Source organism: Sciurus carolinensis, chromosome 7, assembly GCF_902686445.1.
Source record: "Sciurus carolinensis chromosome 7, mSciCar1.2, whole genome shotgun sequence".
In the NCBI taxonomy this organism is placed as follows: Eukaryota; Metazoa; Chordata; class Mammalia; order Rodentia; family Sciuridae; genus Sciurus; species Sciurus carolinensis.
In genome coordinates, this window is record NC_062219.1 from 19,261,932 (window position 1) to 19,275,011 (window position 13,080).

Here is a 13,080-nt window from a genome sequence, read left to right on the forward strand (position 1 = left end):
TGGGGAATAAGGGGTATCTCCAGGCCATTATGTCACCTAATTGAAAAGTAAGAATGCTTCCCTGCATTATAGAAGCTAACTATATTCTTTCATTGTTCTAATCACTTCAATGTCTTCTACTAAAGGATCAAGTTTTTCTACATAGAGAACTTGTGTATTTTTGGTTAGGTTATTGTCTAGACACTTGTTGCTGTTGACAGAGGTGGCACATTCTGTAATCTGATGCATTAGTGCTGGTGGAGAGGAGGGCTACTGAGTTGTATAGTTGTGGAGCAGCAGAGCATGATGGGTAAGGGCATAAGCTCAGGAGCTGGACTGTCTGGATTCAGATTTAGTTTCAGCACTGGGATTTACTTCTGTTTACTTCAAAAGATATTGGGAGGATGAAAGGTCAATTTACATATACTGTAACAGGCACATAGTTGGTAAATAAGTAAATATATAAGAATTTGCTACTATTAATATCTCTGCCAATCTTCCTAAAATCTCGTTAGTTCTAAAATTTGCCTACTCAGTTGGTTCCTTTGGTCATATGAGCATAAGTCTGTAAATAACTTTTGTAATTCTTTGGAGTAAACATTTATTGTGTTCCTTGTCTCATTGCTCTATCTTTCCACTATCATAGTGTTCCAGTATCACTACATATCAGCTATGATAGTGAGCATTCTTATCCCAATTTTAATAAAAATAAACTTCAATCTTGTATGTTAATATAGTGCTTTTGTATATACAAGTTCTCAAGTAATTTTAAGACTTTTGGTATGTAACATTTGCAGTTCAGAAGTTCTATGCCTAGTTTGATAATAGAATGTTTTAAAAATCCTTAAGTGGTTGTTTAACCTTATCAAATGTTTCAGGGTTATATAATTGTTCTCATGTAATCTGTTACTGTGGTGACTTACACTGATAGATTTTTTTCTATTTACAAGCCACTCCTGAAGTTCTGAGATGAATGTTCCCTGATTGCTTGGTACACTAGAATTGCTTATCTATTATCTACACTTCTTCATCTTTTTTTATCAATAATATTTATGCATTCCTCTTGTGTTACTCTTACCTAGTTTTGGAATCAGGATTACATTAATCTCTTAAAAGATTTGGAAAGTTTGAATTTTTCTTTGGATTTTTAGAATACCTCACTCCTTGAAAGTCTGTTTGACCTGGTTTGTGGCATTTTGACAAGGGGAGTCTTGGGACATGTTGATTACCAATTCAATTTTATAATTTTTTTGTTATTTTATCTTATGAATCAGTTTTGCTGTTCCCTACCTCCCCTTCCCACACAGAAATCTGTGTATTTCTCACCAACCCATCCCTGCCAGGTTTTAAGTTTGCTAGCATAGAGTTGTTTACAATAGTGATAGCATTTAAAAAAAAAAAAAACACCCATTGTGTCTAGTTATACCTTCACTATTTTTTATTTTGCATTTGAATAATTTATATCTTGTCTTTTTTCTTGATTCACTTTACTAGAAGTGTATTTACTTTATTAATCTTAAAAAGAAGTAGATTAGGGTTTATTGATCTTTTTTGTTTTTTGCTCACCATTTCATTGATTTCTGTTCTAATTACTAAAATAATTTCTCCTGTATTGAGTCATTCTTCAACTATTTTCTTTCTGTTTTAATAGCTAAGCCCATGTAGTTCTAATCATTCATACCTCATTAATTAATCTGAAAGTAAAAATTCCACTAAATGATACATTAGATGTTGCATTTAGATGTTGCTTAAAATTTTCAGTTTGAAGGTTTTCAAATCATTATTGAGTGCTATATATTTCATAATTTCTTATTTGATGTTCTTTTTAACTATACGTTTATTTGATATACTTTATCTAGTTTTTCCATTTGGGGACTTTTACACTATCCATCAATTATTAATTTCATTTTTATTGCATTATTCTCAGATAACATAAATAGATAGTACAGATAGTGTGGATTTTATTGGATTTTAATCCATTAATTGCTGATTATGTGGTCTGTATTTTTAAAAATATCCTGGGTGTGCTAAGAAAAAGTGTATTCTCTGTTTTCTTGGTGTTTTGTATATAATATGTATATAATTGGATATGTAACTAAATTTTCCAAATAATTACTGTTGTGATTTGGATTAGAACTCTCCTCCAAAGTCTCACTTGTGAGACAATGGAACAATGTTCAGAAGTGCAATTATTAGATTATGAGAGCTGTGACTTAATTGGTGGATTGATCCATTTCATGGATTGATGATTTGAAAGGACTACTGTGGCTGGAGGAAGTAGGTCACTGGGGGTATGACTTTGGGGTTTGTATTTTGTCCCTGATACCTCAGTCACCCTCCCTGATTCCCAGCTACCTGAGCTGAGCAGTTTTCTTCCACCATGCCCTTCCATCATGATGTTCTGCCTCACTTTGGACCAAGAGCAATGGAGCTGGACAACAGTGGACTAAGACCTCTGAAACCAGAGCCCAAAATAAACTCTTCCTCCTCTAAGCTGTTCTTGTCAGGTATTTTGGGCACAGCAGTGAAAAGTTGACAAATATATTCATGACCATTCTCATTTTGTTTTTCAGCTTAATTTATGAGTTTGTGAAAGAAATACATTAACATCTTCAGTTACGAATTGCCAACTTATCTTTTTTTTCTCTGTGATTCAAATAGTTTTTGACTTATTTATTGATTCTTGGTAGTTAGATGCCTCTCTGTTAGTTAATGTCATATTTACTTGCTTTATTTGTCCTTTTATTTTTATATAATACCCCTGTTGAAGTCTATGTTTTATATTTAAACTACTATTATAGTTCTCTCTTGGTTCATGTTTACCAGATATATTTTCCTAACATTTTATCTTATATTATCTGTGACATTTTGTTTAAAAGTGTTATTTTGCACTACTTATACTTGGATCTTATTTTTTATATAACTTTAAAACTTTAGTTTTTTAATTGATTACTATAATTATATGTATAATTACTGTCATATTATGACTTATTTCTGGCACCTTATTTTCTTTTCAGTTCTTTGTACTATTTTATGTTGTTGTTTCCAATGGCTATGTCATTGTTTATTCTGCTGCTTTAAATATATGCATTGTCTTTTTTCCCTTCTAACTTGGGGCACATACAAGTCAGTTTTTATTGTTATTAGGATATGTTTAGCATTATGTATTACAACTTATTTTCAAACTAAGGTAACATACATTCCAGGGTTAGCATGGAGGTTAGGCTTGTCATATGCTTAAAGATCTAGGCATAGAGAAACTGCTCAAGAATGTCTCATTCTTCAATTTAGGTTATACGCTGATGGCATGGTATATAGAAAGTATTATACATTAACGACTTTTAGCAAGAGAATCACTTATTTTGTTAGATTTTTAGGTGCAGAGCAATTGGGTGATTATTTTTAATGTTAACATACCTGCTGTGGCGTGCTAGAATTTTCTTCTATAGATGGCATACTGACCACTTCCTCCTCCACCAGAGGCTGACCAGTGTCTACTATTGTACTTCCAGGCCTGCTCTTAAAGGATCTCTGGCTTCCCTGTGCAGATCTCTTCTTAGAATATGCTTCTGGCTCTTTTTTGGTTGTTATGTGAGTTGAAAGAACTTGTTTGCTAGCTGAATGAGAGAAATAGTAAATATAATATTAATATGTCACATGCATGACTATTACTAAAACAGTTATATCCCTTTATAATATGTTCAGAGGGAGAGGTTTATTTTAACAAGATAAAAACTATCACCACTGGATTATTTGGAATATTCTGATTTTAATGAAATCCACTCTGATATTATGTGACCTGCATAAAGTACAACATATTCTGAAATTGATTGCTAAAAGAATATGTGACAATTTCTCATTCATTTGCTTGTCACTGGAATTACACCACCCACCATGCAATTGATTTTCTTAGTGTTTAACACTTTGTATACCACAGTTACAAAAGGCTTCCACTTTAGTTTTTAATTTCTGTATTGACTACTTTATAATGAACAGGTGACGTAAGCACCATTGGGAGCAATAAAAACTGAAAGATATTAAGTGTTATTAATTAATTTGTCAAATATACTTGGAGGCATGTAAGTGAATGAGAAGGAAATTACAATTCAAATCATGACTGAATAATGGGCACTGGACACATTCTCCTACCATAAAAAGAATGATAAAATTGGAAAAAAATATATAAGCCAACTGTTTTCAGTCATTGGGCTATATACAGTCCAGGGTTGTGATCCTGGATATAAGGAAATGTACAAGGTGATCTCTCTGCTTCCCCAGATTTCTGCCTGAGAGCACTCTCTTAACTGGACACAGGTAAGTACAGTCCTGACCAGTAATGCTGTCAGGTTCAGAAACAAAATTGGGCATCTGAGAGAATTACAGCTTGTCAATTGGGTGAGCAGAGAGGAGTATCTAAGCAGCAGAGGAGCTCAGAATTCTGAACTTTCTTGGTAAAAACACTCAAGAACTCCTGGTAGATTATAACCACTGGAAGAGATGTGGGGAGTGGGAGTGGGGATTTAATGGAGATTATGATAGTTGTACAGTGTTGAGAGACATTAATGTTCGTACCTGCCAAAATGAAGGGAATATAATGAACACACAGAATATGTAGTTGAGACCCAAGGAAGTTCAAGCTTCAAGAACAGAGCTGTTAGAGTAATGGTAACAGTAGACTTGACTCAAAAAAAGCTCATGATCAAATCTTGGTAGAAGCATGCTAAGTTGTTACTAGATTAACTGCCTTCCAGAACATAATTCAAAATTCTTTCAATGAAGAGAACATAATCTAGATTATTAACAATGTTGCATGCACAATGTACAATAATCAGTCTGATATATGAAAAATGGAAGATGTGACCATATCTGAGAAAAAAAAGTCAACAAATGTGGACACATAGCTGACACTGATGTTGGATTTATCACACCTGTAATCCCAGCTACTTGGGAGGCTAAGGCAAGAGAATCACAAGTTTGAGGCCACCATCAGAAACTCAGCAAGACCCTGTCTCAAAATAAAAAAATAAAAAGGGATAAGGATGTAGTTCAGTAGTAAAGTCCCTGTGGGTTTAATCCCCAGTACCATACACACAAAATTAAAAAAAAAAACCTTTTGCATAAATTTTTAAGGGAAAAGATGAGAATATCTAATTAACAAATGGTGAAAATCAACAAGAAAAATAATATATATAAATATCAAAAGAAATCTAGATTTCACTATATCTGAAATGAAATTTCCTATAAAATTCAGAATAACAAATCATTAAACCTGAAGTTAAGCAGTAGAAATGATCTAAACAGAAACTTAAGAGTGAAATAATTGGACAGAGGCTAAGTGATTCATGGTATGATATCATGGTGGACTAAATAGTGACCCTCTTAAAAGAGTTACATCCGCACAGCAACTCATGTGACCTTGTTTAACATAGCGGAGCTGTATTTGTAATTAAAGTTTAAATCCTGAGATAACATCAACCTGGAGTTAAGACTCGAGCTAAATCCAACAATGGAGTCCTCAGAAGAGTCAGAAGAGAAGATACAGAGTCACAAAGAAAGAAGTGAGCTTTGTGAAGATGTTTGCTTTGTGAAGATGTTTGCAGAAGATGCCGTCAAGAAGGCCTGAATGTTGGGAGTCACAAAAACTAGAAGTCAGGAAGGATTCTCTCCTAGAGCTTTCAGAGAAAATATTGTCTAGCCAACACATTGATTTCAGTCTTTGTTCTTCCAGAACCGTGAGAGAATAACTTTTGTTTGTTAAGTCACCCAGTTTGTAGTACAGTAGTCTATCCTAATCCACAGGGATATGTTCCCAGACTCCTATTCGATGCCTGAAACTCTATTAAGATGATGTTTCTTTCATATATGCATATCTATGATAAAATTTATAAGTTAAGCACAATAAAAACATAATTTAATAATATATTGTATTAAAAGTTGTGTGAATGTGGTCTCTCTCTCTCTCTCTCTCTCTCTCTTTCTCTTTCAAAGTATTGTATTACACTTTCCCATTTTCACTTAAAGGAAACACTTTCCAAATCTAAATTTTCAAATCCAAATTTCCAACACTCTTCACTATTCTTGGGTATTGGGGCATAATTAAGTAAAATAAGGGTTACATGAACCTAAATACTATGATACCATGACAAAGACCAACAATGAATGATAACCTAGATAGCCACTAAGTGATTTATGGGCATATAGTGTGTAATGTGTGGACACAGTGGACAAAGGGATGATTTCATCTTGGCGGGACAGAAAAAATGGTGCAAGATTTCATCAGACTACTCAAAATGGCATGTGATTGAAGACCTATAGATTTTATTGCTAGAATTTTCCACTTAATATTTTTGGACCACAAGTGATCATGGGTAACTGAAACTTTGGAAAGTGAAGCTGCAGATAAAGGGGGTACGAATCTAATTTGCCACAGCAGTCCAAGGAAAGTAATGCAGATATCAAATGGTATAATGTATGTATTTTTAGTCCTAGATGGAACTCCTACAAAAATAAAATACTTAGAAATAAATCTTTAAAAGTATTGTAAAATCTGCTTATCGGCAATATAAAAAAAACGGGGACAGAAACAGAGGACTAGAATAAACTTCCAATGATCCTCAAATTCAACACAAACAAAATCAAAATTGAAAGCTATGATTTTCAAGAAAATGTTTTTGGAGTAAAATAGATACTAGAGCAATTGATCAAAACAGAGTCCAAAAATAGACCCATACAGAACTGGTCAATTGACTTTTGAATGATGTCAAGGTAATTCAATAGGGTATATATTGTCTTTCAAACATACAATGCTAAGACAACTGGATATCAACAGGGAGTAAAAAGAACATTGGCTTCATTCTTAGCGTCATACATAGAAATTGTTTCAAGATTAATCCTAACTAAAATAAAAATTAAAGAAGTAAAAAAAGATGAATCATTAAAGTAAATATGTTAAGATTATAAAACACAAAATGAAACAAATTAAATTATATATTGTCTTAGATTAAGCAAAGATTTATTAGATAAAACAATAAATATTAGTAATTTTTTAAGCAGCAACTTTGACTTTATGAAAATTAAAAGATTCTGTTCTAAAAATTTGCTGTTAAGGAAGTAAAATAACAAGACTTAGATCGAAAGATCATAATTGCAAAGTATATATTTGGTGAAGGGCTCTCCAGAATATATAGAATATATAAAAAATGATTTAATAAGAAAAAGACAACCCATTAAAATATGGGTGTAATTTGTGTATAGAAATTCACTCAGGTTATATACATGACAATAATCCCATACAAAAAGTTTAACATCATCAGTAATACTTGAAATGCAAATTAGACCACAAAGAAGTCATACTATATACTTACTAGAATGAGTGAAATGAAAAACATTGACAAGAGAAAATGTCAGCAAAAATGTGGACAAACCAGAACGTTCATACCTTGTTTGTGGGCATATAACATTATATTATTCCTTGGGAAAAAAATTTGCCAGTTTTAAAATGTGTGTGTATGTGTGTGTGTGTGTGTGTGTGTGTGTGTGTGTGTGTTAATTCTTTACAAATTAATTCAACTTTAGGATATTGATCTAAGAGAAATGAAAACTTAAATCCAAATATTCACACAGACACATCCCTAGCAACTTTAGTAACCATGTCCTAAAACTCAAATAAACCTAGATGTCCACTAGGAGAATGATTGGACAAAGTGTGGCATATTCTGACAGTGGAATAATATTCAGCGATAAGAAAAAAGTCACATTATATGCAATAACATGGATCTATCTTAAAAACATTATGCTGAGCAAAAGAAGTCAACACCGAAAGAGTAATTACTACATGGTTTCAATTTCATGAAGTTTTAGAATAGGTAAAACTAGTCTTTTTGGAATGGGAGATGTGACCACTCTCTGGGGTAGAAAGATGGAACAGAAAAGAGCTGTAAAACTTAAAAGTAATAAATAAATAGAAAGATACAACCATTACTTGCAAACAAAATTATTGGAAAGTTATCAGTTTGCTTTAAGTTAATATCTATATACTCAAGGCAGTTGCAAGGAAAACACAGGTTTTTGTGTGCTTTGAGATAATCTTGAAAAAATCATACTGAAGCCCATTTAGAACTACAAATATGAAAATAGAATAATCAGGCATCATGGATGTTAGCTCTACTTTTCGATCAGTTTCAGAACTTTGTTGCTATTATCCTTCCCCTCCATTTTCCTGTCTCCAAGTAAATTCATAAAATTGGTTTTAAATGTTTATGTATGCTTTTCTTGTAAATGCTGTTTTGAACTAATGATCGACTGCATGACCAACTATAAGCATGCTTACCTCTCTGAAGTTAGATCAAAAGATTTAGAGAGGATTGATCATGAAAACTAGTGGTTTGAGGCCAAAAATAACAAGGGAGCCATAATTCACTGGGAGAGCTGCCCACAGAGACCAGTTAAGGTTTTGGAAGTAAGTGTTCTTCTATGGAATGAAACTATGAACACCTGTATGAAACGTGTTACAGCAAAGAAAACAAAACTAACCAAATATGTCAGTACTCTTGTTAATGGTCTTCACGTATCTGAAGAAAAATATATAAATGGGATACAGGCAGACTTGGAAGAGGAACAAGTAAAGGGGTAAAGCAAGCTGAGTATTGAGAACTACCCAGCGGGGCTATGCAGGGACAAAGGACAAATGGTGGGAGAAAGATGGCCGGGCCTGCTCAGAAGAGTTGAAAGCACTACAGCATCACAAGCTCAATTCTCCACCTCCCTGGGCCTCCAACACTATGTTTGTTCCCCGGCTGCATCCTCCCCACATGGTGGCCTATCAATTCTCTGCTCCCCTAAGTCTTACTCCTGGAGGAAAGGCACATCACTGGGCTATAATCACAATTCACACTAGGTTCTCAGCATTAATAAGACAGGATAGTGGCTGGGAGTGGACTCAGCAGTACAGCACCCAGCATGCCCGAGGCCCTGGGTTCAATACCCCAGGACCGGGGGTGGCAGGGGAGAGGTAGATAAAGACAGCCCTGCTTTGTGGGTATCTATTTTTCTTTCCAAATAAAAATTATTTTAGGGATTTTCAATTATTTCAAATCATTAATCTTTTAAAGTAAAAGATAAAATTGGCATTTAAAATACCACTTAAATTAACATCATTTAGAATTATTCTCTGGACTGAACAGAAAGATCCTTATTGCTTTGTGCGCCTCTGCTCTTTACGTAAACTTTGACTTACTGTTCATGGAAAGCTGGGGTCAAACTCCCTACTAGGATCATCTGGGATATGGTAATTAGTAGCTAGACTCGTGACAAGAAAAGCAAATCCTCTTCTTTCAACAAGATAGCATGCAATAGACAATCCTTTAAAGAAAGAGTATATTCAAAAATCCATGTAGAATTAAACAGTGAAGAACCAGAGATAAATCCAAACAATCAATGAATATGTAATTAGTACATTCATTCAGAAATATTACATAGGAATATAAAAGTAGAAAATTTCCACCATGTGAAAATTTCCTGTAAAGTGTTTGTAAACCAAACATACCACTACTTTATACTTTTTATTTTTTGATTTTTAGTATTCTAATTTTTTATTGAAAATGGAAGAATGTTTAGAACAGTTGGGGTGGGAGGCATGTTGGAGATATTTTTCCTCCCTCAATTTCTTAATTTTTGTCTGCTTTCTTCTTTATCTTTTTTGGTATTTTTATTTATTTTTAATTAATTTCTTGTGGATGTACATGATGTTGAGATTCACTGTGGTGTATTCCTGTACACAGGAAGATTATGTCAGATTTACTCCACTGACTTTCCTTTTCCTATCCCCCTCCCATCCCTTCATTGCCCTTTGTCTACTCCACTGACTTCTATTCTCCCTGGCTCCCTTTTTGTGGGTCCGCTTCCATATATCAGAGAAAGCATTCGATCTTTGTTTTGGGGAAATTGTCTTATTTCACTTAGTATGATACTCTCCAGTTCCATCTATTTACCAACAAGTGCCATAAAGTTATGCTTCTTTATGGCTAATACTCCATTGTATATATATGCCACATTTTATTTATCTATCCATCTGTTGAAGGAACCTAGGTTGGCTACATAGCTTAGCTATTCTGAATTGAGCTGCTATACACATTGATGTGACTGCATCACTGTAGTATGCTGATTTTAAGTCCTTTGGATGTATACCAAGGGGTCAGATCACTGGGCCAAATGGTGGTTCCATTCCTAGTTTTCTGAGGAATCTCCATACTGCTTTCTGGAGTGGTTGCACCAATTTGCAATCCTACCAACAATGTATGAGTGAACCCTTTCCCCCACATCCTCACCAACATTTATCGTTACTTGTATTCTTGATAATTGCCATTCTGACTAGATAAGGTGGAATCTCAGTGTAGCTTTAATTTGCATTTCTCTAGTTACTAGAGATATTAAACAGTTTTTCATATATTTGTTGACATCTATTTCTTTCGTCTTTTTTTTTTTTTTTTAGAAATATCTGTTTAGTCCCTTTGCCCATTTATTGATTGGGTTATTTGTTTTTTTGGTATTAGTTTTTGAGTTCTTTGTATGTCCTGGAAATTTATGCCCTATCTGAGGTGCAGGTGGCAAGATTTTCTCCCATCCTGGGGACTCTCTCTTCATGCTCTTCATTGTTTCCTTTGCTGTGAAGAAGTTTACTAATGTGGTGCCAATCCAGCCATTGATTCTTGATTTTACTTCTTGCACTTTAGGAGTCTTGTTAAGGACATCAGTTCCTGAGCCGATACGTTGGAGTGTTGGTCCTACATTTCCTTCTAATAGGTGCAGGGTTTCTAGGTATTTAATCCACTTTCAGTTGAGTTTTGTGCAGGGTGAGAGATAGGGGTTAAATTTCATTCTACTACATCAGAATTTCTAGTTTTTCCAACACCATGTATTAAAAAGGCTATCTTTCCTTCAATGTGTGTTTTCGGCACCTTTTTCTAGTATCAGATACCACTACTTTTTAAAAGTGAATAACACCACAATCAAGCAAGATTATTAAAAAAATCAAATATGATTGAATATTGAATGGATTTTTTATATATTATATCATAATCATAGACCACATAGGAAAATACAAATTATAAAATTAAATATATTTTATTAGTTAATTTTCATAAGTGCTGCAAAATGCAACACAAAGAAGTTTCTTTAATCTAAAAAATAATCTTACTCATATGTGTTCGTGAGTAAATCATTAACAGCATTCCAAATAAATCTAGGGACAAGACAAGGTAAGCCACCTTGACAGGGATATTTACTATCCATGGGGAAATTCAGAAGGGAAATGGATAGTGGAAGGAGAGAAATTAGTTTTTATGAGCATAGTTAAATAGAGTTAAGTAATAAAATCAGTAGGAACTTGAATTCTGTATGTCTAGAAATACAAAAACATTAAAGTAAGGAGAAAAATAATCAGAGTTGTATGCAATGTTTTGCATTATATATATAACAAAGATGAGATGAATCTAAAACACAGGAAGATTTTCAAAGATTTAAATAAAACCTGAGTAAAAGTTAGATAGTCCAAACTGCATGACTCCCTGGCAAAAGAATTCTTACCCAATGTGAGCAATCAAAATTAGAGACTAAACTAAGAAAGAGTAATCCAAAGTGGATCTACCTGTGGTATAAGCTAGGTCTATCTTGAAGGAAGATCCAGGGAGAGATGTACTATGGCACCAATACTGAATTCCTCCAGTCAAGTTTATGTAAATGATAAATCTTATTTATGTATTTATTTATTTTTATTTTTGTATTTGTTGTTTGTGGATATACATGAAGTGTGGGGTGTATTTTGACATATTATGCATACATGGAGTGCAACCCATTCCCATTTTGATCCCTTCTTGTGGTTGTACAAGATAGGGAGTTACAGTGGTCATGTATTCATTTTCATAACTTTCCTAAAGTTTTGCCCAATTCATTCTACTGTCTTTTCTATTCCCATCTTCCCTCCATTCCCTTCATTCCCCTTTGTCTAATCGAATGAACTTCTATACTTTCCCTTCCTACCTTCCCTTGTTATTGGGTAGTGTTTGCTTATCAGAGAGCATTTGGCCTTCGGTTTTTTGGGACTGGCTTATTTCACTTAGCATGATCATCTCCAGTTCCATCCATTTACTGGCAAATGCCATAATTTCATTCTTCTTTAAGGCTGAGTAATATTCCATTGTATATGTATACATTTTCTTTACCCATTCATTTAATGTAGGGTACCTAGGCTGGTTCCATAGCTTGGCTTTTGTGAATTGGGCTGCTATAAACATTGATGTGGCAGCATCACTGTATTATGATGATTTTAACTCCTTTGGATATATACCGAGAAGTCAGATAACTAGGTCAAATGGTGGTTTCATTCCAAGTTTTCTAAGGAATCTCCATACTGCTTTCCAGAGTGGTTGCACCAATTTGCAGTTCCACCAGCAATGTAGGAGACCTTTTTCCTCACATCCTCCCCAACACTTATTGTCAAATGTATTCTTGATAATTGCCATTCTCACTGGGGTGGGTGAGATGGAATCTCAGTATAGCTTTAATTTTTATTTCTCCAATTGCTAGAGATGTTTAACATTTATTGTATTATTTGTTCCAGCAGGTTAGGACAATTTCTGGTTACAATAATGGATTAGGAAAAGACAAAGGTTCATGCTACTAAATTCTGTGGAAGGTGGTTGGATAGAGTGTTCACAGTTGCCTGCAGCTCAATCCATTCTCCCTAACCTTGCCTTCGGCTGTTAGGGAAAGGACAGGGGATCAATAAGGGGTCAATAGTCAGAGTCACCAGTGATGTCCATATTGCTTGGTATACCCAGATATAAATTTTAAAAAACCCACATATACATATTAGACTGGAAACAGGTAAAAGACATTTTTATATATAAAAAGAGAATTATTTTTAGCAGTTTGTTAACACACTTCAGATAATGAACATAAACTCTATTTGGAATCAGCGCTCAGGAAGCGTGCTTATAACCAGATAGCTACACAAAGGTCAAGTAGAAGCTGTAATCAATTAGAAAAATATAGCACGATGGCAGAATTAGAAAAAAAACCCATGTGTCAAAACAAATGAAAGTA

General features: G+C 34.0%; 1 protein-coding gene across 4 annotated transcripts in view; it reads right to left on the reverse strand.

Moving 5' to 3' along the window:
• Nucleotides 1–13,080, reverse strand: part of Adgb (androglobin) — a 171,154-nt gene that overhangs the window by 35,968 nt on the left and 122,106 nt on the right. For all 4 annotated transcript variants that reach the window (XM_047558383.1, XM_047558381.1, XM_047558380.1 and 1 more), the window contains one exon: nucleotides 3,397–3,596. In XM_047558383.1, the coding sequence (XP_047414339.1) occupies nucleotides 3,397–3,596 (200 nt within the window). The remainder of the gene's footprint in view (nucleotides 1–3,396; nucleotides 3,597–13,080) is intronic.